At 53.4% G+C, this 25,025-nt stretch overlaps 1 protein-coding gene and 2 long non-coding RNA genes across 3 annotated transcripts in view; 1 reads left to right on the top strand and 2 right to left on the bottom strand.

Annotated features, from left to right (window-relative positions):
* The window catches only part of ITPR3 (inositol 1,4,5-trisphosphate receptor type 3), a 72,420-nt gene extending 58,856 nt beyond the window's left edge, over positions 1–13,564 (bottom strand). The window contains exon 1 of the mRNA XM_024248061.3: positions 13,194–13,564. Within this exon, the coding sequence (XP_024103829.1) occupies positions 13,194–13,282 (89 nt within the window). The 5' untranslated portion in view covers positions 13,283–13,564. The remainder of the gene's footprint in view (positions 1–13,193) is intronic.
* On the top strand, positions 877–3,370 carry LOC103890875 (uncharacterized). Its single transcript, XR_655167.4, has 2 exons — positions 877–1,258; positions 1,609–3,370. It is a non-coding gene; the product is annotated as an uncharacterized LOC103890875 (long non-coding RNA).
* A 109-nt stretch (positions 13,565–13,673) lies between the features above and the next one.
* LOC134761593 (uncharacterized) lies at positions 13,674–24,829 on the bottom strand. The gene is made up of 4 exons (XR_010140483.1): positions 24,671–24,829; positions 21,322–21,376; positions 14,455–14,607; positions 13,674–14,267 (listed from the first exon to the last, which is right to left on the bottom strand). It is a non-coding gene; the product is annotated as an uncharacterized LOC134761593 (long non-coding RNA).
* Between the last annotated feature and the right edge of the window lie 196 nt (positions 24,830–25,025).

Raw genomic sequence — 25,025 nt, 5'->3', positions numbered from 1 at the left:
GCCCTGCAGTCCACAAAGCAAGGAGTGCAAACAGAAGCCACTTAGAGAAGGGAGGGAACGGTCAGAAGGGGAGCATGGACTCCGGAGGGGAATTCAAACAAGCTTGGGAAGGAAAACATCCCAGATGTGCAGCTGAGCAGACGACAATGGTCTGTGGAAGGGACCGGAGCAGAGAAGCAAGCCCTGGGCAGGGCTACGGAAAGCAGGGAGGGTCGGTCAGGAGTGAGGACTTGGGAGGCAGGAGATGGGACCTTGGGCATTTTCTCCTGGGTCCGCCAGGACCAGCAAAACAGGCATCATCTGGGAATGCTAGGCTCCATTATGTGTCCCCCAAGACCTCCAAGGGGTGGCACCTTGCCACCTTGCCTTCCTTGTTTTATTCTCCAGAAGTTGAGCGCAGCCCCCACCTGGTGTGTGTAGATAAAGGTGGCCCTGGGCAGATGTTTGCAAGGTCCCACCGTGCCCCCAAGCTCCCCTCACCCGTGTCTCTGTGCATACTCATTAGGCCTAAGGGATCCCATGAAGGTGATCTCCGGCGACAGGGGAGCAGGAGGGAACGGGAGGGAGCGTCGCGTGAAGTCATTAACAGATAAGCAAGAAAGCTCTTATCAGATAGGCTGTTGGGAGACCTGGGGCCAGAGAGAGGCCCGAGGGCCGGGACACAAGTTAGGTAAGTTTGGATGGAGAGGGAGCTTCACCGGGCGAGGCCGAGACCTCCACATCGCTGCGTGGTGGGAGCGGTTCTGGGTCCGTGCGGCTCGGGAGAGCGTGGGTCTGGTCGCCCTGGCCCCGCCCCGGCCCCGCCCCGCCCCGCCCCCAGCCTGGCCCGGCCCGCGAGCTCCGGGCGTCCAGCCCCGGCCCCGCCCCCGCCCCCGCGGCGAAGCGAAACTCGCCGTCCCACGTGCAGCCGTCTCCCCCGACGCGCCGCCGCCGCCAAGGGAGGGCCAGCGCGGCCTCGCCCCGGCCTGCCTCCGACTGCCGGCCGCTGCCAGGACGCCGCGCCTCCGCCAGACGCGCCTGGGGGCGGGGCGGGTGATGTGCCGCTGCGCCCGCGCTTTCCTGCTCTCCCCGCTCGTCTGCCCGCGGAGGGCGGCCCCGGGGGACCCCTCCCCACCTGCTGGCACCGACGTCCCTGGCCTTAGCGCCCCACCCCGACTCTTCCTTATGCCGGGCACCTGTGTTTATCAAACTAGCCGGACCACAGGTGCCCTGCTGAGTGCGCACCTGGGCGCTGAAACCAGAGCCGCGCTCTACAGGGGTAAGTGGCCGCTTCGCTTCACCCCCCTCTCCCCAACGCCTCCCCACAACGTCCCTCCACCCACGGGCCCCGGAAAAGGTCTGTTCCCACCCTTTACCAGCCCACCGATCTCTCACTGTCCAGCCTCTACTAGGATGACGCCCCATCCCACTCCTGCCATCTCAAGGCCAAACTGAGGTTCCCGCGTGGTTCTCTGCCCACGCCCCGCTACGCCCACCACTGGCATCGCCCCTCACCTAGAGGCCGGTGGTACCCCAGCCAAGATCACAGAAAAACTGCCCCTCCATCGCGCGACTCTATAGTTTATCAATCGTTTTTACATCCAGTATCTCATTGTGTTCTTACCACAGTCCAGTCGTGAGGCCCACAGAGTGGATGGAACCCCTGAGCCACACAGCTGGTCAGAGAATGGCACAGACACAACCCAGGTCTCCATCTACTCAACAGACCTCACTACGAGCCTACTATGTGCTGGGTGTGGTCCCCACCCTCCGGGATCTCCTGCGACCACGCTGAGTGCCGAGGACAGGAGCCCTGGCTACACCTGTGTGTCCCCTTCTCCCCTCCATTCAGGACCAGCCCAGCAGAGGCTCAGGAGCCCAGAGGACAGTCCCTGCAGTGCGCCTTCCATCCACTGGGAGGCACAAGACCAGTCTGAACAGCAGAGGGAGCAGGAGGATGGGGCTACAGGGAAAGGGTCCTGGCTGGAGGCCTGTGGGCAGGCAAGGCTGTTCTGGGCCCTCTGGAAAGGAGCTGGTTGACAGCTTGTTCTAGGGTTGCAGGAGGGCACAGTCCCTGAAATGCCCACGGGGTCTACACCCCAAGACCTTGATCTGAGGTAGGAGAGGAAGACAGCTGCATCCCATTCTACCCCATTCCACCCTGCGTGGACTTTGAGATCTAGGTGGGCGCCATGGGAAAGGTAGCAGGGCAGGTCAGTGCTGTCTGGAAAGATTAGATAAGGAGGAGGAAGGGAGCTAGATAGAAGTGGGGCAGGTGACTATCAGGGAGCCTGACTCAAAACCTGCACCTACCAGCTTGGCCACCATCAGAGCACCATGGGAGGGGGAATGACAGACTGGGGAAATCCCCGAGGGACCCTGAACAACTCCCCCTCCCCCATTCAGCTGTGGATGAGAAAACTGTCCCTGGGGCATAGAGGAGAAACTGACCAGCCCAGGTCACACAAGTTAATGGAACAGCAAGTTCCAGATCCCACGTCTTCTGGCTCCCAGCCCCAGACACTGGCTGTGGGCAGAGGATTACCCAGGTGCCGAGGCAAGAGACTGAAGGCACAAACTGTTTCAGTATAATAAAGAAAATAGTTAGAATAAGAATAGTCATAATACAAATTAGATATAGAGATGATCATGGACAATTAGCAATCACTATTAATCTTTACCTTTTACTATTACTCTTTGTTGCATTACTAATATAACCTAGCAATAACCAGTGGGTATAGGGTCAGGTGCTGAAGGGACATTGTGAGAAGTGACCTGGAAGGCAAGAGGTGAGCCTTCTGTCACACCTGCATAAGGGCCGCTTGAGGGCTCCTTGGTCAAGCTGTAACGCCAGTGTCTGGGAAGGCACCCGTTACTTAGCAGACCGCGAAAGGGAGTCTCCTTTCCTTGGAGGAGTCAGGGAACACTCTGCTCCACCAGCTTCTTGTGGAAGGCTGGATATTATCCAGGCCTGCCCGCAGTCATCCGGAGGCTTAAACCCCTCCCTCTGGTGCTGTGCTTCAATGGTCCCACTCCTTGTCCACTTTCATGCTCCTCCCGTACTCCTGGTTCCTCTTTGAAGATTGCAGTAGATAGCAGTGGAAGAAATAGTAAAGGTCTTAAAGTCTTTGATCTTTCTTACAAGTGCAGAGAAGAAAACGCTGACATATGCTGCCTTCCCTCTCTGCTTCGGCTACCTAAAAGGGAAGGGCCACCTATCCTGTAATCCCATGACTTGCTTCACCTTGTCAATCACTTAGAAGATTCACCCTCCTTACCCTGCCCCCTTATCTTGTATGCAATAAATATCAGCGAGCCCAGCCGTTGGGGCCATTACCGGTCTCCGCGTCTTGATGGTAGTGGTCCCCCTGGCCCAGGTGTTTTTTCTTTATCTCTTTGTCTTGTGCTTTTATTTATTACAATCTCTCATCTCCGCACATGGGGAGAACACCCACTAAGCCCCGTAGGGCTAGACCCTACAACTGGCCACCACTCCACAGATGCAGGCCAGCCCCAAGGAGGCCACTCCAACAGCAGGCACTGTCAGAACACTGGGATGGGCTGGTGGTGGGTGGGAAGCCTGGGGGGCCCTTTCTCCAGATAGCCAAAGTCACACCTACTAGGCGGAATGTTAAGAGAGGAACCCAGATTCACTGGTTGGGGCTCCTGGCTCATCAGAGAAAAGAAATTAACTCCTGCATCCCTGCAAAAGCAACCATTTCCTTTACCTCTACATATCTTTACCAAGAATCCACCCTGTGCCAACCAAGGGGCCAGGCAGTATATGGAATATATGGAATTTTAAAACAAGTACAGCTAAAGCCTTCAGAAAGCTTAAAGTCTAGAAAGGGCAATAAGCCACACACGCAGAGAACCCAAATAGTCTCTCCAGAAAGAATGGAGATAGCAAGAACAACTAAACTTGGCCCAGTAGAAATAAAGGTCGGGGCCAGTGTGCCACCCTGTCTCTGCCACAGGCCTGGGTTTCTGGCTGTCAGGGTCAGGCAGGCTCTCTGACAAGTCCTGGGGTCTCTACGACAAGTCCTGGGGTCTACAGCGGTGCTGGGTGCATGGGAGGACATATCTGTAAGGCCAAGGAGAAGAAAGACAGGGAGCAGGAGGCCAAAGGGAAAGCTGGGAAGAGAGGGAGAAAAGGTGCAACCACGGGCCGCCAGCCAGCCCTTGCCTCATATATTTGGCCTGCCAGCCCCAGGCTTGTCTCCCACTCTCCATAACCCAGAACTGGACTCCCTCAGTCTTTCTCACTTGACAGAGTAACTGAGGCTGTAGGACCCTCGGCAGGGCAGACCCTCAGGCCAGCTCGCCCTGGCTCCAAACCTCCGCAGAGCTCTCTGGGAAACAAAGCAACAAAGGCAGCCCTGACAAATCAATCCAGAAAATGAAGCAGCCTACACCACAACCCCGCCTTGCCAGAAACTCAGTGTTCATGGTAGAAAAGGAGATGGGGGCGGGGCGCTGTTTTAGATTAAAGAGGCATAAGAAAATGTAACACGAGTACCTTGACAGGATCTCGATGGTTTTTTGTTTTTTTTTTTTGACGGAGTCTCACTCTGTTGCCAGGCTGGAGTGCAGTGGCGCGATCTCGGCTCACTGCAATCTCCACCTCCCGGGTTCAAGCGATTCTCCTGCCTAAGCCTCCCGAGTAGCTGGGACCACAGGCACGCGCCACCATGCCCAGCTAATTCTTGTATTCTTAGTACAGACGGAGTTTCACCATGTTGGCCAGGATGGTCTTGATCTCTTGACCTCGTGATCCGCCTGCCTCGGCCTCCCAAATTGCTGGGATTACAGGCATGAGCCACTGTGCCCGGCCTAGGATCCTGATTTAAAGAAACCAATGGTCAGGCCCGGCGTGGTGGCTCACGCCTGTAATCCCAACACTTTGGGAGGCCAAGGCGGGCAGATCACCTGAGGTCAGGAGTTCAAGACCAGCCTGCCCAACATGGTGAAACCCGTCTCTACTAAAAATACAAAAATTAGCCGGGCGTGGTGGCTGGCACTGGTAATCCCAGCTACTCTGGGGGCTGAGGCAGGAGAATCACTCCTCGGGAGGCAGAGGCTGCAGTGAGCTAAGATTGCACCATTGCACTCCAGCCTGGGCTACAAGAGGGAAACTCCATCTCAAAAAAAAAAAAAAAAGAAACCAATGGTCGGTCAAACACAGACAACCTGGGTGCAGTGGCTGTAATCCCAGCACTTTGGGAGGCCAAGACAGGAGGATCGCTTGAGCTCAGGAGTTCGAGGTTACAGCGAACTCTGATCATACCACCGAGGACAATGGGCACATCTGACTATGGATGGGGCCCTGAATGCTATTAGGAAACTATTAATTGGTGTGATCACAGCACTGTAGTTACATAGGGAGGTATAATAAAATATTTAGAGGTGAAAAAGATGCAATGTATGTAATTTATCATAAAATACTTCAGCAAAAAATACACGTATCAAATGTGACCCCTGTAAACAATGATTAAGTCTAGGTGGTAAGCAAATTGGTGTTCTAAATGCTTCCCGCTGCTTTTCCTGAATTATGTTTATGCCTCAGGCTGTGAGACCATAGGTAAAGGCCAGGGCCGCCCAACGTAAGTGATCTGTAAAGTCTACCCATGCCATCATCGTCATCATCTTTGAGACACAGACTTAATTCTCCCTCCCATTACCTATATCACCCCCATCATCTATTTCTAGACTCATACTGGAGAAGAGGGCTCTCCTGCACTGTGCAGGAAGGGCTAATGGCTGGCTGGCTGAGTGATGGGGAGAGCAATTTGCTAACCAAATATGCACAGGTGTCTGCCTCAAGCACCTGCAGCTGCTCCTGGACTGAGATTTGTGTTGACAGCCCCTTCCGGCTCTGCCCACCTGCTGACCAAAAAAACATACCACTCTGGTCATTTTACTCCCTCACTGAAGCCTCTGCAATGAGTCTCTCCTGACTGTCTCCCCAAGTGGAAATCCCTCTGTAATGTGGCTCCACCCAGTTCTGTCCCCAGCCCACACCCTGGACTCACTGTGTTGTGAACGCCCAGCCTCTTTTCTGCACCCACGATTTCTCTCACAGTCCCTAGCCTGAAAGGCCCTACAACCTTCTCTCCTCAGTTCCCTGCTGTGTGACCCCAAGCTCTCCAAGCCAGGGATCCTGACTCCAGGGAATTGTGACTGCAGGTACAAATGCTGGGTACCATTGGCACCTTTCGCATGACCAGCCTGACATACCCAGGGGGCTCAGAGCTCACATTCAGAGGCCTGTGATGAACTTAGTAGAGATCTGGGTTCTGCTTTCCTCCTTCCCCTACCCCAGGTTTCCTCCCCTCCACTCACACAGCCCTCTCTCCCAGAAAGGGGTGCCCCAGCCCCATATGGGGTGAAGTCTAGAGAGCAGGGCTGGGGGTGGACATGCAGGGACTCCAGGCATGTGTGCAGAGGTCATCCAAACCCAGAAACCTCCCCCTAAGCTGAAAACAGAAAGCTGGTGTGGCCCCACCCTAAAACTCAGCATGTGTCCCCACCCCCAACCCAAGCCACCACCCCAATGGGCCAAGCTAGGGAGGGGATATGGGGTCAGGAATGTAGGGCAGGGCAGAGTGTAAGCAAGTGGCTCCAGCAGGATTCTTTCAGGCCGGCAGGATTCAGGCCGAGCAGTTGGATGCAGCCTGAGACCCTGGAGTCCCAAGGTGGATGTGTGGCACTGGGTCTAGGCTGAGCCAACCCTGCGCCACCCCCTCTCCACTTCATCCCTTCTCCATCACATCCTCGCACTGCCCGGGAAGTGCCTGGTACCTAACCTTAAGGGCAGAGGCTGGTCTTACTCCCCACATGCTAGTGCAACACTCACACATGACATGAATCGTGTCTGACCCTCTGTGGCACCGAGTTCTGTTCCTATACCCCTCCATCACCACAGAAACACAAAAAGTTAGACAGCCTAAGAGTTAAAGGTGTACTTTGTCTTTGATCGCCATTTCTGGAAACGTATTACTCGAGAGGATAACTATAACTAGACAAGTGTTCAGGCATGTATGCACTAGGATGTTCAGGGCAAATTGTTCTTAACAGCAAAAATGTACAAACAGCCTGAATGCTGAATACTAGAGTTGCTTAAATAAATTAAGGTACAGCATACCATGGCTGTGCAGCCATAACAATGGTGTGTTGGCATGGGAAAATACAGCTCACTATATATATCCAAAAAAGGACAGGGTACAAAGCCATACGTGCAGTTCGATATTGTTTGTAAATGTTCATTTATGAATATAAAAGGCTAGAAGGTCATAGGGAATGTTCATGTAAGCCATAGTGGTATTACAGATCATTCTTTTGAGTTTTTCACATTTTCTCCATGGAATGTATATTATTTTTTTAATCTGAAAAAATATATATATTTTCAAAAAATGAGTTGCATGGATTAGGCTAAGACCAAGACTCTGCCTTGGGGTACAGAACAGAAGTCTAACATCTTCTTCCAATGAAATCACAATTAAATGAAAGCCAAGCCGGGCACGGTGGCTCACGCCTGTAATCCCAGCACTTTGGGAAGCCGAGGCAGGCGGCTCACCTGAGGTTAGCAGTTCAAGACCAGCTTGACCAACATGGAGAAACCCCATCTCTACTAAAAATACAAAAAAATTAGCCAGGCGTAGTGGCACATGCCTGTAATCCCAGCTACTCGGGAGGCTGAGGCGGAATTGCTTGAACCCGGGAGGCGGAGGTTGTGGTGAGCTGAGATTGTGCCATTGCACTCCAGCCTGGAAAACAAGAGCAAAACTCTTTCCAAAAAAAAAAAAAGAAAGAAAGCCAAGACAGGTCTGAAATCCACCCAGGGAATGCTATCAGCAAGGGAAAGGCAGTCCCCCACTCCTGGAATTACATGTGTCTCAGAGACTTAGGCTCAAAGGGCCCCACTGCACAGAATGGAACAAGTTGGATCTGTGCCTTGATTACCACTGATTCTGCAGTGCCTAAAACAGTGCCTTGCCTAGCACATGGTAGATGCCTAATAAATGTTTGTTGAATGACATTATGAAGTCTGATGAGGGCAAAGAGATGGGCCTTCTGGGCTGAGGGGCAGGTAGACCTAGCAGGCAGGTTTCCTCACAGCCTGTCAGCCTGGGAGGGCCCCTAGATCAGGGATCCAGGCCCCAGGTACTCATTAAAACCACCTGGAGAACTTTTTAAAAATCTAACAGCCAGACCTCAGCCCTAGAGATGGTGATTCAATTGGTCTGGCATGGGACTTGGGAGTTGAAATTTTTTTTTTAATCCCCAGGCAATTCTCAGGTACAGCCAGAGCACCATAGAGGATAATGCAGGCTGACAGAAACTCACTCTGAGAAGGCAGGGCCTTGTTCAAAACATCCAGCAACAGCCAGGCACGGCGGCTCATGCCTGTAATCCCAGCACTTTGAGAGGCCGAGGAGGGAGGATCACTTGAGCCCAGGAGTTTGAGATTAGCTTGGGCAGCAAGGGGAGACCCCATCTCTATAAAAAATACAAAAACTAGCCAGATGTGGTAGCACATGCCTGTAGTTCCAGCTACTCGGGCGGCTGAGGTGGAAGGATTGCTTGAGCCTGGGAGATTAAGGCTGCAGTGAGCCCAGATCACACTACTGCATTCCAGCCTGGGTGACAAAGACCCCATTTCAAACAAAACAAAACGGAAACCACCCAACAAGTTGGTGATGGAACATGAGACAGACACCCTTCCTGAGAGCTATGCCTCTGAGGTTTCTGACTTAGGGATCCTGAGCCTGGAGACCTGGGGCTTCCTCTATATTCACCCCCATACTTCTTGGGTCCTGACCTCCAGGGAAGCAGGTCAGGCTGGCAGGTAGACAGGGAACCCCATGAGTAAGAGGCAGCGTCTCCTACTCACTATGATTACCCAGCCCTGGGTGATCCAGGTCCAGAGGCCCTGAGAGCTTCAAATGAGGCTCCAAGGCCGAGCCATGGGTGGGCAGAGGCACTTTGACAAATGTTGAAAGCTCAGCTCCAAGACCCAGTTCACCTGCACTCCCCCAGTTTACTTTCTGTGGGTCTGGGGCCACCTCTCCGGGTACTCAAAAGAGATCTTCGCCAGGCACAGTGGCTCATGCCTGTAATCCCAACACTTTGGGAGGCCGAGGCGGGCAGATCACCTGAGGTCGGGAGTTTGAGACCAGCCTGACCAACATGGAGAAATCCAGTCTCTACTAAAAATACAAAATTAAGGTGGGGCGCAGTGGCTCACGCCTATAATCCCAGCACTTTGGGAGGCCGAGGCAGGCAGATCACGAGGTCAGGAGATCGAGACCACGGTGAAACCCCAACTCTACTAAAAACACAAAAAATTAGCCGGGCACGGTGGCGGATGCCTGTAGTCCCAGCTACTCAGGAGGCTGAGGCAGGAGAATGGCATGAACCTGGGAGGCAGAGCTTGCAGTGAGCCGAGATCGTGCCACTGCACTCCAGCCTGGGCGACAGAGCGAGACTCCGTCTCAAAAAAAAAAAACCAAAATTAGCTGGGTGTGGAGGCACATGCCTGTAATCCCAGCTACTCGGGAGGCTGAGGCAGAAGAATCGCTTGAACCCAGGAGGCTGAGGTTGCGGTGAACTAAGATCGCCCCATTGCACTCCAGCCTGGGCAACAAGAGTGAAACTCTGTCTCAAAAAAAAAAAAAAAGAGATCTTCAAGAGATGAGTTGAGATCCTGATGGGTCCACCCTGTGTACCCAAGGCCAGTTCTCCCTAGCCACTGGCCTGAGGCCACATTCAATCCTCCACTTTTTGTTGGCCCTAATCAGCTACTCCAGCCCTGGCCTCTGCTGCTCCCACCTAGGGTGAGGGATAAAGCGCTGGCACTGGCCTTGCTCTCCTGCCAAGAACAGGCGTAGGCCTGCTTTCCCTTGCTGGCCGGCCGGCAGTCTCAACTGCTCCTGGATCCACTCCCCAGATCCCTCCCGTCCTTCCCACCTAGAGTTAATGTACAATCTTCACCAGGACCCCTAATTCTCCAGGAGGCTCTAATTGGCCTCCTCCGCTTTGCACTGAAGAGCTCTGGCCAGAATCTGAATGCTGCCTCTGCCTCCCTCCCCAACCAATGCCCCCTTCCCATCTCCCAGGTGACCTGGCCCATCTGCCCACCAAGGCCACCCCTGCCTTCAACACATTCATTTTTATCCAGCCCTTACTGGGTACCTCTTGGGGCCCACACACTGGGCACTGGGTTAGCCCAGGAATTCAGTCAAATCAGCCTATGGGTTCACAGACATGGGCACCAACAGCCTCGGGAAAAGCAGAGGGGACCAGAGTTCAGAAAGGAGGCAGAAGGATTCTGAGGAGGATGGGGCAGAGAGAAAATCACTCAGAGCAACACTCCTTACACTTTAATGCACCAGTCCCCTGGGGATCTTAATAAAATGCAGATTCTCATTCAGTAGGACGGGCGCGGGGTCTGAGATTCTGCATTTCTGACAAGCTTCCTGGTGACGCTGAAGCTGCTGGACTGATTACTTACAGCACTTACAAATCATTCCTTCTTTGACTCTTAACTTCCAAGGAAGCAGGAAGCACAGCTCCCTTAATCACCACCAAGTCCCCAGCACCCAGTACAGTGCCTGTGGACCTGCTAAATATATGAATGGTGTTAATCCTGGCAAGGTGCCCAGCATTAGATGGGCCTACAGGGAAGCCTCCAATGTGAGGAACACCAGAGAGTGGTTTGTACAAAGCAGTTCAAAAGCATAGAGGACGAAGGGTTAATTCTGCCCTAGGGGTAGGGGAAGCTGGATTTCTCAAAAGAGGCCACTTTGCATTAAGCCTTAGAGGGTGGGACAGATTTACCCAGGTGGAGACTTGCTAAAGGGCGGGAACAACCCAAGAGCAAAGGTAAAGAGACTGAGAGCGCGGGACAGGTTGCAGTCATGTGGTGCACCTAGAGTTCCAGGTATGGGAAGGTGGAAAAGCCCCAGAAAATTATGACGCAGACCTGCACAGGCCGATGCTAGAAAGCCATGCTAGGAGGGTGGACGTCCGCTGGTGGAACATCAGGAGATGTTGGAGGTGTTTGCAGAGGGAGGGGGCACCCTGGCGTAGAAGGGCTTTCTATTGGTCACCAGGATCTGCCCCAGGATCAAGGTGGACTGGAGGAAGCACTTCCTGGGGCGGGAAGGGCCGAGGTGGGAGGAGGTTTTGGAGGCAACAGAGGGAATCCTTTGTGAGGGAGTGAGGCCTGCACGAGGGCAGGGGAAGCAGCAATAAGATGTTTTCCCTGATTTTGTTAAATCTCACAGGTGCTAGGCAGGGCACGGTGGTTCACACACTTTAGAAGGCTGGGGTGGGCAGATTGCTTGAGCTCAGGAGTTGGAGTCCAGCCTGGGCAACATGGTGAAACCCAGTCTCTACAAAAATAATACAAAAATTAGCCGAGTGTGGTGATGTGCCTGTAGTCCCAGCTAGTTTTGGGAGCTGAGGCAGGATTGCTTGAACCCCGGAGGTCAAGGCTGCAGTAAGCTGAGAATGCATCACTGCATTCTAGCCTGAGTGAGAAAGTGAGACCTTGTCTAAAAAAAAAAACAAAAAACAAACAAACAAAACTCACAGGCGCTTGAAAATCATGTGTTCAGCCCTAAGCCAGGCACTAAGCAACAGAGGTGGTCATTTCCCAAAAGTCCCTGGTGCTCTTCAGATACTAGGAGGGGACTTCCACGATATTTCCCTATGTCCCTCCCAGCCCCCACACCCTCTCCTCCTTCCCTCAGCTTTATCGGAGGTGTTTACTCTGTACCTACTATGGGCAGCCCTGGCCTCAGGGCAGCCAGGGCCTAGTCACTGCTCTCTGGAGGAGGCCTGCACAGATGCTGGCCCAGATGTGGCTCCACCCCCATCCTCTAGGAAGCTGGGAAGAAGTCAGATCTAGTGGAAGTGGGGACAAACAGCGAGGGATTCCACGTGTGAAAGGGAGGGCACCAGGAGGGACCTGGGTGGTTCTGCGAGAAGGCGAGCAGGGCACGCTGGAATGCCAGGTGAGAACTCCCTGCTTGGTAGAGCCAGCCCTCCAATCCCACAATCCATTCCCTTTACACCAAGATGAAAGGTAACTCCCAGCAACCCTGGGAGAGACCAGTGATCCCTCACCTCCCAGGCTTGGGGTGAGCTGGGCCCTGTCCAGCATCAGTCCTGAGCTGAGGGTGCCAGGTTGTCCTCCAAGGCCATAGAGAGAAGGCACCACACAGCTGGCTGGTCCCACTGAGTGGATCAGCAGAGGAGGGTGGGTGTACCCTAGAGGACAGCCATGTGTGGTTGGGAGGATGAGACAATTTAACCCAGGCCCCCAGACTGAAAACGGGACGAAGGTAGCCGACCCTGCCCTGGGGTCTGGCTGGAAAAACCACCTACGCTCCCATCCAGCGAATCACCCAGCTGCTCCTCTGAAGATAAACCCATCCTCTCTACCTAATTTCTCTCCTGCCCTCTCCCTGCTACAGGCCTGGCCCTCTCCAGGGACGTGAATTGATTCCCTGTTCATCCAGCCCAGACCCTGGGAGGTGGCGGCCAGAATTAATTAATGTTTGTGAAGTGCTGGAGAGAAGCTAGAACCAAGGACCCAAGGGCGCCAGATGACCGGCGCAGGAAATTGAATGGGAGAGGCGGGGAGAAGGGGCAGCTGGCCAGGACCTTGAAGCCTGGAAGGGGAGGGCTGAGAAGACACTCCTACTGAAGCTGGGAAGAACAGGCAGAGAGCTGTGAGGAGAAGGTGCGACCCCTCAAAGGCACCACGGGATCGGTAATAGAGGATTACCGGCTGCAAGCTGAGCCTGCCCACTCCCGACGCTCCGCCCTACCCTCAGAGCCGGGCACGTCTCGGCCCGGCTGCCCCTCCCCAACTCAGCCTCCAGCCACCCACCTGCCCGCCTCCGGGACCACCTGCAAAGGAAGCCTTGGCCCCTCCGCCCCCTCCAAAGGCGTGCGCGGGAGGGTAGAGGCTGCGCCGAGGGGGGCTCCTCCTGCCAACTCCAGTAGGGAGCCCGAGTCCTACCTGAGCAAACACTTCACTTCCTTTCTGTAAAAGAAGGAGGCGAGCCGTTCCCGCTCCTTGAGACTAGGGGGACGTCCAGGCCCTCTGTCGGGGGGCGGCGGCGGCTGGACGCACGCAGCTGGCACCAGGGCCCACGGCGCCCCCTCTTTACCCGCGCCCCTCTCGAACTCGGCTCACTCACCCCAAAGTGCTGATGAAGCCATTGACGGAGCCCTCGGCGTACAGGGAGACGATGTCCCCGATGTGAAGAAAGCTGGACATTTCACTCATGGCTGCGGGCCGCCAGGGCCCAGGGCGTGGGGGGCGCCTAGGGGCGCGTGGCCAAGCTCAGTGCGGAGGACTGAGGCGTCCGGGGAGCGGAGAGGGGTGCGCTCTCACCTCAGAGCCCGACGCTTGTTGCGGCCGGGGCGGGCTGGCGGCCACGGGAGCCAGGAGGCGGCGCGGCGGGGCCCGGGGTCCGGGTGAGGAGGTGCCCACGTCTTGGCGCGCCCGCCGCCCGCCCGCCCCGCCCGGCCCGCGCGTACCTGCAGCGTAGAAGGAGCAGGAAGTCTGGGGCCACCACACATGCAAATCCCGCCTGGGAGGCGGGGAGGCCACACCCCGCCCCCCCTCCCCCGCAGCCCGCCCGCCGGCACCCATGTGCACCGGCCCGCCTCCCCGCGCCCCGCGCTCCTCGCGCGTCCGGGGCCCGGCCTCCCGGACGCCGAATGCGCCGCCAGCCCTCCTGATCCCCAAAGGCGTCCTGCACGGCACCGGGTCTAGGGGGCTCTCGGAACTGCCATCCCTGGGAGGCCCAGGCGTAGTGGGGAGCTCTCCGCCCTCGGGGTTCCCGGACTATCTGCACCCGGGCCCTCGGCTGGCTAAGAGCCAGTACAGGCGCCCGCGGAAGGGGGAGTCCAGTTCTCCGGCGGGCGTCACCCCGGGGCCGCTCGCGGAGGACGCGCCCTGGAGCGCCCTGGCCGCGGCCGCCCCGCGGCCACCGCGCGGTCTCCGCGCCCAGCTGAGAGCAGGCTGGCGCCCAGAGGCGCGCTCATCCCTTTGCAGAGCAAATTCGGGATTCATTTTTCTCAACGTGAAAAGCCTTTTCATTGCACAATAGAAAGTGCTCAGGCTTGGAGGGGAAATGAAGCAATGGGGTGGGTTTTGTTTTTTTTCTCTCCGCATTCCTGTGTACAAAGAGATCCAACTTCCGAATCAGTTCAGCCGCTCCCTCTCCAGGAGTTGGCTCCAAAACTCTTGGCTCCTTCCGTCTTTCCTTTCAAAAAAAAAAAAAAAAAAAAAAAAGCAGGAATGAAAATTACCTTCGCTAGTTGATAGCGCACCCAAGCGCTAACGATGCCAAGTCTGGGTGCCGGCCCCCTGGGAGTGACCCGCTGCGGCAGCGCCGCCAGGCTCTGGCTCCCGAAGTCCTGCCCTCAAATTCGCGTCCCCGGCTCGCTTACTTTCTGTTCTGTTCCCCGGTGCTTGGGTGTTTGCTTTCTAGTCCTTTATTTGAACGCCTAAGATAGGGTGCCCTTTGCCACCGCCATTCGATCACTTTTGCTCCCTTCGGACACCCCAACCCCACTTCCTGAGTTGTGGGGGGGCGTTTGTCCCTGGGAGAAAGGGAGGAGGGGACTCGGTGACTGAAGCAGGAAGAAGAGAGGCTAGGGGAGGGGTGGAGACAGCTAAAAGCAAAGAGACAGCTGCTGACCCTGGGAGGAGAAGAGCCCCAGGCAGTGGTTTTTTGTTGTTGTTGTTTTGTTTTGTTTGTTTGTTTGTTTGCTTTACGAAGACCCCAGGAACGATGTGGAAGGGAAGGACACCTCCAGGATCGCTAAGTACCGTGTTTTACAGTTTTGTTTTGTTTTTTCACCAGGGCAAACAGTAACAAGTTTTACAGCAGACCAGTCCACACCTTCATCTATATATAAGCAAAACAATAGTTCACCAAACAATACTTACTCTTATGACCTTTGATGCACGCTGATATTTTCTATTCTATTTCAGTTGTGTTCTTGTTGTTGCTTTAATGCTGATTGTAACCCACTGAATTGGTTTTTTTTAATGTCCCAAATGGGTTGCAAACTGCAGTTTAAAAAACCTCATCCAGTCCACTGTGCCAAAAAGAGATGACCAAAGCCAAGAGAAGGAACACCACCCATCAAGGGCACACAGCAGGTTCCTGGCAACTGGAGTCAGAAGCCAATCAAGCCTCTGATTTTTAGCCCGGTATTCTCCTATTACCCCACACCAACTGAGCCACAGCGATGGGTCACTGGAACCTCACTGAGAAGGGGCAGACCCTGGGACAGTTTCACTTGCTCCCAGGAGTCAGGCCTCCTGTATCTTCCCCAAAAGTTAGAAGGGAAAAATATGCCTTCATTCCATAAGCATTTATTGAAGGCCTATTATGTCAGGCCTCTGCTGGGCACCAGGCTCTGATTAAGCTGTCAGCCTGGGCCCAATTGCCTTTTTCCCTTCCCCAGACTGTGAGGATGAAGAGGGACAAGTTGAAAACTTGCCTCCAGTGGCTGCACTCAGAACTTGTGCCACAGCCACACTCAGGAATCCACCTCCTTCCTCCCCTGACATCCATATGGATGGTTCCATAACTCAGCCGAGGTGTAGCAGCCAGGAATGGCGGTCACTCCACTTTGGGTCTCTCTGGACTAAAGCACATGGCCTTGGTTCTCCCCACCCCTCGGCATCCTAGGAGTACTTAGAGCCTCTGTCTCTCCACCAACCAGGAGGTCTCAGAGGTGAGGGCTCTTGGCCCCTGTCACCTGCTTCTTCCAAATCAGCTCCACTGTAAGCTATTTTATATACCTGCGTTCTGAGTTAGAATTTGTTTCAAGAAAGGTTCTGTTGGTTAAACAACAACGAAGACCAAAGTTTAAGAAACAGATGGTACAGCTCCAGTGAGTTCCCTCCCCTGCTTCCTGCTTGAAGCCTTCCTATGCCTCCTCACTGCCCACAGAAGTCTACAGACCTGAGCCCAACACACCAGACCCTCAAGTCTTGCTGTCCTCCCACCCTCTGCAGAAAACACAATTGCTCCTCAAGGAGGATCCATGCTGTGGACTGGCCAAGAGTGCAGACTCTGGCTCCTTTTTTTTTTTTTTTTTTTTAAGATGGAGTCCTACTCTGTCGCCCAGGCTGGAGTGCAGTGGCGCGATCTCAGCTCACTGCAACCTCCGCCTCCCAGGTTCAAGCGATTCTCCTGCTTCGGCCTCCTGAGTAGCTGGGATTACAGGTGCCTACCACCACACCCGGCTAATTTTTGTTATTTTTAGTAGAGACAGGTTTTCACCATGTTGGCCAGGATGGTCTCAATCTCTTGACCTCATGATCCGCCTACCTTGGCCTTCCAAAGTGCTGGGATTACAGGTGTGAGCCACCACGCCCGGCCCGGACTCTGACTCTTACAGGCCTGGATTAGAGTCCCAGCCCTGCCACTTTCTAGCAGGCATTCTCTCAGCCTGTTGCTTATCTGTTAAATGGAGAGAGTACCATACCAACATGTCAGTACAGCACCCCAGGCAGGAAGGACTCAGTGTGTCCCTTCTCATTTCCCCAGGACCTCATCCACTCATACCCCTGTGCCTGGGCTCCTGTGGCTCTCTCTGGCACTTCCCCTTTTCAGTTTCCCATGGTCAGAATAAAGTCTTCTCCCCTAAAGTACTGGAGCACCAATCTTTTAAGTACTATTATGAAATATTTTAAGAAGTAATAGATAAAAATACAGTGAGTGCCCTGTATCTTTCCTCTAGCTTTGTCAAATCTTTGTATTTTGCCAAATTTGGTTTTTTTTTTTTAAAGAATTAAAACTTAGGCTGGGCACAGTGGCTCATGCCTGTAATCCCAGCACTTTGGGAAGCCAAGGCAGGCAGATCACCTGAGGTCAGTAGTTCACAGCCAGCCTGGCCAACATAGTGAAACCCCATCTCTACCAAAAATACAAAAATTAGCCAGGCATTGTGGCACATGCCTGTAGTCCCAGCTAGTCGGGAGGCTGAGGCAAGAGAATCACTTGAACCCAGGAAGTGGAGGTTGCAGTGAGCCGAGATCATGCCACTGCACTGCAGCCTGGGTGACAGAGTGCAATTCAATCTCAAAAAAAAAAGAATTAAAACTTAAAAAATTTCAGTTGTGTCCAGGCAAGGTGGCTCACATCTAATCCCAGCACTTTGGGAGGCCAAGTCTGGAAAATCACTTTTGCCCAGGAGTTCAAGACCAGCCTGGGCAACATGGCAAAACCCTGTCTCTAAAAAAAAAAAAAAAAAAAGAAGAAAGAAAAATTAGCCAGGCATGGTGGTGTGCACCTGTAGTCCCAGCTACTTGGGAAGCTGAGGTGGGAGAATCACCTGAGCCCAGGGAGATCAAGGAGGCTGCAGTGAGCCATGATTATGCCACTGCACTCCAGTCTGGGCGACAGAGTGAGATCCTGTCTTAAAAAGAAAAAAAATCAGTTGAAGTTCCTTATGCACCCTTCTCCAACTACATTCTCTCCCTCCAGAGACAGCCACTATCCTGATTTGGGTGGGTTTCATTTCATGCAGGTTTTTATGTTTGCATCGCATTTCAATGTATCCATAAACAATGTATGATATCACTTTGCAGGGTCTTATATTTTGTATAAATGTTATCACTGTGTGTGCATCCTTTGATACATAGCTACTGTGTGATAATCTATTTCCTGACCATATCACAATTGCTTTATCCATTTTGCTGGTGACAGGTCCCAGATAAAGACTTATCAAAGTTTTGCTATTGCAACAATTTTGCAATAAGCATTCTTGTCTCTTTATGCACAGACATGTGTGTCTCTAGGGCAGTGTTGTTCAAACTATGGATGCAGGCCCATTAATGCTTTAGGAAATCAACTTAGTGGGTGAAGATCAGCGTTTTTTTTTTTTTTTAGACGGAGTCTTGCTCTGTCACCCAGGCTGGAGTGCAGTGGCACGATCTTGGCTCACTGCAAGCTCCACCTCCTGGGTTCACACCATTCTCCTGCCTCAGCCTCCCGAGTAGCTGGGACTACACGTGCCTGTCACCACGCCCAGCTAATTTTTTATATTTTTAGTAGAGACGGGGTTTCACCATATTAGCCAGGATGGTCTCGATCTCCTGCCCTCGTGATCCACCTGCCTCAGCCTCCCAAAGTGCTGGGATTACAGGCATGAGCCACCGTGCCCAGCCAAGATCAGCATTTTTAAAACTCAAAATTGACTAGGAAATATCAATGTTTGTAACACATCATCAGGGTAACTAGTAGGGTGAAAGTTGTCTGTTGCATGGTATGTGTGCTGTGGGTCACAATATATTTCTTATTGAGGATACCTGTCAAAAAGCCTGAAAAGCCCTGCTCTAGAGTAAAAACTTAGAAAGTACAATTGCTGGATTATAGAGAAGGTGCACTGTCAACCTCCGAGGAGTTGCCAAATTATTGTCCAACTTGGATATTCTAATTTACCCTCTTGCCAGCTACATGGTAATGTGCCCAGTGAACCATATCCTCACCAACACAGACTTTTAACATGAGATTTCTTTATTCCCACACTATCAGAGAACATATCATGAGCCATCTTGGATTGAAACACTCTGTTCTTTCTGGGCTCCCTGAGCCATCTGTTAGCTAGATGAAGGAAGCTGTGTCCACTTCACTTTGTGTCTCCAGACCAAGTCAGGAAAATAGTAAGTGCTTGCTTGGCAGGGTGCAGTGGCTCACACCTGTAATGCCAGCACTTTGGGAGGCCGAGGCGGGTGGATCACTTGAGGTCAAGAGCTCAAGACCAGCCTGGCAAACATGGTGAAACCCCATCTCTATTAAAAATATAAAAATTGGCCGGCGGGATGGCTCACGCCTGTAATCCCAGCACTTTGGGAGGCTGACGCAGGTGGATCACTTGAGGTCAGGAGATCGAGACCATGCTGGCTAACATGGTGAAACCCTGTCTCTACTAAAAATACAAAAAATTAGCTGGGCATGGTGGCAGGCGCCTGTAGTCCCAGCTACTTGGGAGGCTGAGGCAGGAGATTGGTGTGAACCCAGGAGGCGGAGCTTGCAGTGAACTGAGATCGTGCCACTGCACTCCAGCCTGGGCAACAGAGCGAGACTCCACCTCAAATAAATAAATAAACAAATAAATAAAAAATAAAAATACAAAAATTAGGCCGGGTGCGGTGGCTCATGCCTGTAATCCCAGCACTTTGGGAGGCTGAGGCAGGTGGATCACTTGAGGTCAGGAGTTCGAGACCAACCTGGCCAACATGGTGAAACCCTGTCTCTACTAAAATACAAAAATTAGCCGGGTGTGGTGGCGGGCGCCTGTAGTCCCAGCTTCTTGGGAGGCTGATGCAGGAGAATCGCTTGAACCTGGGAAGCAGAGGTTGCAGTGAGCCGAGATCGTGCCATTGCACTCCAGCCTGGGCAACCAGAGCAAAATTCCATCTCAAAAAAAAAGAAAAAGAAAATAGTAAGTGTTTAATAAATCTGTGTGGAATCGAACTGTCAGGGAGAAAGAAGTGGGGAAAGTATATAAACTACACCAGGAGATACATACACAAGGAGACTGTGGGAGCCCTAGCTTAGGGTGTCATGTGCCTGGGTCCCCTGGGTGGGGAGTACAGAGCTCCCAGAGATGCTCTAAGGAATTGGGAAGAACTGACGGGCTGCACCTCTTCTGAGTGGCTTGAGTGGAATGCTGTTAAGCTGGGGCCAAGTTCAGGCCCAGGAAGGAGGTCACCATCATCCCCTTCATAACCAATCTGCCCGGCCCAGGCTCCAACCTCAATGGCTGGGTATCTACCAGCACCCACTAGCCCCACCTCCCAAAGAGAATAAGAAGCTCTGATCAGGATTCCCAGGAAGCCAGTGATTTTAGGGGTCTCTGTGTGGGAGGTCTGGGGGCCAGAGACTGGTGAACAGATCACTTTTTACCCTATCTCTTTTTAAAACTTTTTTTTTTTTTTTTTTTTTGAGCCAGATTTTCACTCTTGTTGCCCAGGCTGGAGTGCAATGGCACTATTTCGGCTCACTGCAACCTCCGCCTCCTGGGTTCAAGCAATTCTCCTACCTCAGCCTCCCGAGTAGCTGGGATTACAGGTGTGCACCACCAAGCGCAGCTAATTTTTTTAAAAAATTTTTTGTATTTTTAGTAGAGATGGAGTTTCATCATGTTGGCAGGCTGGTCTCAAACTCCTGTCCTTAGGTGATCCACCTGCCTCAGCCTCCCAAAGTGCTGGGATTACAGGTGTGAGCCACCACGCCCAGCTTTAAAACTTTTACATTTCAGACTATGTGGCTGTATAAACTATAACCAAAAATAGATACAAATAAAGATGTTCAAAGCATTACCCCCAAGCTCCAAGTGCCAGCTTGGAGCCCCTAGGAAACCCTCCTCCTACACTCTGCATCCACCCTGGGCCTGAGAACGCAAGGAAAGGAAGGCGGGCAGTGCCCAGACCTTCTCCCTGACTCAGGAGAGGACACTGGGGCCGGGGAAGGGGACTGGGATCTGGGGAGGGGCAAGCAGCTCTGAACCGAGGCGTCCTCCACCAATGTCCTTCTTTCCCCTCCACCTTCTAGAGACTTGCTCTCAGCTCTGCTGTGTGGCTTTGCACAAGGATCAGACCTCTCTAAGTCTCAGTGTCCACCTCGTTGTAAACAGGGTTCACATCATCTTCCCAGATTCCACCCTTGGCTCTAACTGTTCTTTAAGCTCTGACTGGCCCTCTCTGACTGTGATAGGGAGGCGTAGGAGAACACCCTCCTTATGGCAGCTGGCTGTGCAGACAGATAGTCTCGTGGTTGGGGGCAGATAATAGGGAGTTCTCAAGGGCTCCTCTGACCCTCAGTCCTGATTTGACAGCAGGGCCAAGCAGGGTGGGGCGAGGCCGGGCCAGAAGGCCTGACTCAGTGTAGCAGCCATCCAGCTGGGTCACCCGCCGTGGGTGGGGTGCCAATCCAGGCCTGCTGGGGTTCCCAGAGAATTCCTTCCCCATGCCATAAGCTGCCCTGGGCAGGCACCCCAGCCCACAGTAACCATTTAGCCACAGCCAGGGAGAGTGTACAGTGCTTCCTGCCCCAGGAGCCTACAGACACACACACACACACACACACACACACACCCTTATACACTTTCACACTCATACACCAACACTTTCACTCACATACTCTCATCCACATACTCAGACACACTGGCACACCCGATTTCTTGGGAAGGCTAGAAAGGAGACAGAACTTGTTCTGTTTTCCTCACCCCCACCCCCATGCCCCAGTCATCAATGCCACATCTATTTCTTTCAGATATTTGCTAACCACCTACCACATGCAAGGGACTGGAGGAATGCAGCCAGCTAACTCCAACACATGGTCCTAGCCTGGTGAAGCAAAAGATGAAAGTCAGCCGCTGCCGAGATTCCCACCAGCCACAGAAGAAAGCCTGCCCCTTGGCCGGGCGCGGTGGCTCACGCCTGTAATCCCAGCACTTTGGGAGGCCGAGGCGGGCGGATCACAAGGTCAGGAGTTCGAGACCAGCCTGGCCAATATGGTGAAACCCTGTCTCTACTAAAAATACAAAAATTAGCTGGGAGTGGTGGCGGATGCCTGTAGTCCCAGCTACTTGGGAGGCTGAGGCAGGAGAATCACTTGAACATGGGAGGCAGAGGTTGTAGTGAGCCGAGACTGGGCTACTGCACTCCAGCCTGGGAGACAGAGCAATACTCTGCCTCAAAAAAAAAAAAAAAAAAAAAAAGAAAGCCTGCCCCCCTTGCCCTCTTCTGGTGTTGGCCTTGGAATAAGCCCCCTGGTGCTGGAGTCCTGAAACCAAGGGGCCGCTACTCCAGGTCTTCCCCAGGCTGACACTCCATTACTAGGTGCCCCCTCCTCCTCTTCCCTGAGAGGATAGGTCATAGGGTAGGTAACCTATGACATCTCCCAGGGCACCTTCACAGTCACAGTGAAAAACAAGTCCTGGGCTGGGCGCGGTGGCTCACACCTGTAATCCCAGCACTCTGGGAGAATGAGGTGGGTGGATCACGAGGTCAGGAGTTCAAGACCAGCCATGGCCAACAGCCCCATCTCTACTAAAAATACAAAAATTAGCCAGGTGTGGTGGCGGGAGCCTGTATCCCAGCTACTCAGGAGGCTGAGGCAGAGAATTGCTTGAACCCTGGAGGCAGAGGTTGCAGTGAGCCGAGATTGCTCCACTGCACTCCAGCCTGGGCGACAGAGCAAGACTCTGTCAAAAAAAAAAAAAAGAAAGAAAGGGAGGGAGGGAGGGAGGAAGGAAAGAAGGAAGGAAGGAAGGCAGGCAGGCAGGCAGGCAAGAAGGAAGGAAGGCAGGAAGGAAGGAAAGAAAGAAAGAAAAAGAAAAACAAGTCCTGGAGCAAAATTACTGGAGTCCTAGCTCCAGCCACTAACTGGGTAGAGAAGCTCCCAGTCTCTCTGGGTCTCCATTTCCTTCTATGTAAAATAAAAATGTAGACCCGTATCTGCCAGGTCCTGGCAGGAAGTTGGCAACACACTCCCAACAAGTGATTAAAGAGAGGTTAGTGGTCTGGCACGGTGGCTCACACTTGTAATCCTAGCACTTTGGGAGGCCGAGGCAGATGGATCACTTGAGGTCAGGAGTTCGATACCAGCCTGACCAACATAGTGAAAACCTGTTTCTAACTAAAAATACATAAATTAGCCAGGCGTGGTGGTGCAGTGAGCCAAGATCGTACCACTGCACTGCAGCCTGGGTGACAGAGTGAGACTCTGTCTCAAAAAAAAAAAAAGAGGTTAGTGAATGGATGGATTTGCAGAGGTGTGGGCACCAAGGGTAGTGCAGCACCCTGGAGCTGGCAACTGCAGGAAGCTGTTACCACTTAGACCTGAAAAGGCCAAGGAGGGGAATACAGCCTTCCAGAGGGCAAGGCCCAGACACTGCCAGTCTGGCTTTGGAAGCGGGACCTGATAGAACGGATACCCCCACCTCTCTCTCCTCCGCCCTCCAGTCTCTTACCAGTGCCTCCCATTGGCACAACTTAATGGGAAACCAGAAGGCAAGGGAGCTGGGTGACTCAGGCCACAAAGGTCAGCCTCTTGGGGCACAGAGCCAGGGCAGAAGAGTGGACAGAGAGCTGGAGGGGCAGATGGAAATATCTAGCATAAGTAACTACTTTGTGAAACACCTCGCCCAGTCAACAAATATTGTCTGTAATTGTCATTATTTGCCTAGACCTGAGGATTCTAAAAAAAAAAAAAAAGACAAGTGCGTGTAGATCTAAAGGAATGACCATCTAACGATGGAATTTTGTTTTGTATGGATGACCAAGAATAGGACATGTATAAAGCAAGATTTTATCAAGAGCTCCACAAATCAGGCCTCCAAGTCCCCTTCCCTGTTTAGTAATCAGTTTTTGAGTGCCTGTTACACCTGCTGGCTAGGAGGAGGAAGCTGGGGGGCTGGGCTGAGCTGCCAAGCCCCCTGAGTTCTCAGTCTGAGTTGGGAGTGGCGGGGATTACAGTGGAGGCTAATTACAGTTCTGAGTTGCCCTCTGAGGTCATCCCATCCTGAAGCCCAGGTTGGCATCCTGGCAGGAGCTCCCAAGGAGAGGGGGGTGGCCTCTGGCCATTCTTCCTGTCTCCAGACTCTGAAGGGGGACCCTGCACCAGGAGGGAAGCGGTGCAGGTCTCTGTGAGTGTGCCCAGGCCTTGGCACTTCACCTGCCAACAAGAAAGGTGGGTTGGGAGGGGAAGCATCAGCCCTGTGATCCTGTTGAGAAAGGAGAGCAGCATGGAAAACTCCCCCGGGGGCAGGGCCAGGCAGGAAGGAGCAGGCTTTGTCTGACAGAGACAGAGGTGAAAAGCATGACGTCAAGTCCACCTGGGCTGGGCCTGGCCTCTAGCCGCACCCCACCCCACCTTGGCAGGACTAAGGCCCTCCCAGCCAGTCCTTGCCCTGGCTGCCCGGCCAAAGCTGGGAACAGATGAAATAGAGGGGTTCACCCACTATACAGGACCTGCTCCTGCGCAGGGTTTGTCAGCCTCTGTTTCCGAATCGTTCAGAAGGAAAAGGTCATGCATCCAGGGCTGTGCCTTCCGAGGGGGCAGGGAGGGGTCACAGCTGAGGCTCCAGAGTGGAGAGGGAGAGAAAGGCCTGCTGTTTGTAAAAGCTGAGCAGACACTGGGGCCCTTGTCCTAGGGCAACGGGGGAGGCTGCTGGCCAGATGTAGAGCAGGCCTGGCCTGAGCAGTCGGCCTCTTCCTCCCACAGCCCCACCGGCTGCTGGGCCAGCCTAAGAACAGAGGAGACCTGACTGAGGTCTGCAGGAGTGCAACCCCCAACCCCCAGCCAGGCACCAGAATGCCAAGGCAACCAGGGCACTCAGAAGCATCCCCAGGCGCTGAGGCCCTGGCGCTGCAAAAATCCTCAGAGTCTGGCCTTCAAAGTTGGGCAGGTTTTCTCTGGAAGGGGCTCTCCAGTCTGTGGTTGACCAAACCCAGCCTCTAACTTTCGAGGCAAGCAGTCTGGGGTGGAGGGCTGCATTCTGCCACTTGACAAATATTTATTGAGTCTGCGCTGTGTGCCAAGTGCTGTACAGGATGCTCGGGTACTATAGTGACCCCAAGTAGACACAGCCCTGCCCTCTTGGAATTCAAGTTTGGGTGCAGGTCTGAATCACTTACCTAAATTATATTGCAACTTTGCCATGTGCTGTGGGAGAGTAGCGTGTGATGATACAAGACTGGAGCTCTCCCAAGGGAGGCTAGAGCAGTAGGGGATGGGTGGGGAGGCAGGGAGAGGCAGGAGGGATTCCCTGAGGAAGTGACACTTGAACTGACATTCCAAGCATTGGGGAATGGAAAGTGCAAAGGCCCAGAGGCAGGAAGGAACACAGTGAACACGCTCCAGGAAGGAGCAAGCAGCGCAGCTGTAATGGAGCAGGAGGGGCCCCGGCAAGAGATGGGGCCGAGGCCAGGCAGGACTTGGAGCCACAGGAAGGGATTGGTCTTTGTCTTAAGCAATGAGAAGCCATGGAGG

Source organism: Pongo abelii, chromosome 5 (genome assembly GCF_028885655.2).
Source record: "Pongo abelii isolate AG06213 chromosome 5, NHGRI_mPonAbe1-v2.0_pri, whole genome shotgun sequence".
Lineage (NCBI taxonomy): Eukaryota > Metazoa > Chordata > Mammalia > Primates > Hominidae > Pongo > Pongo abelii.
The sequence above is the reverse complement of the archived record's forward strand: the minus strand, read 5'-3'. Positions and strand labels throughout refer to the sequence as shown.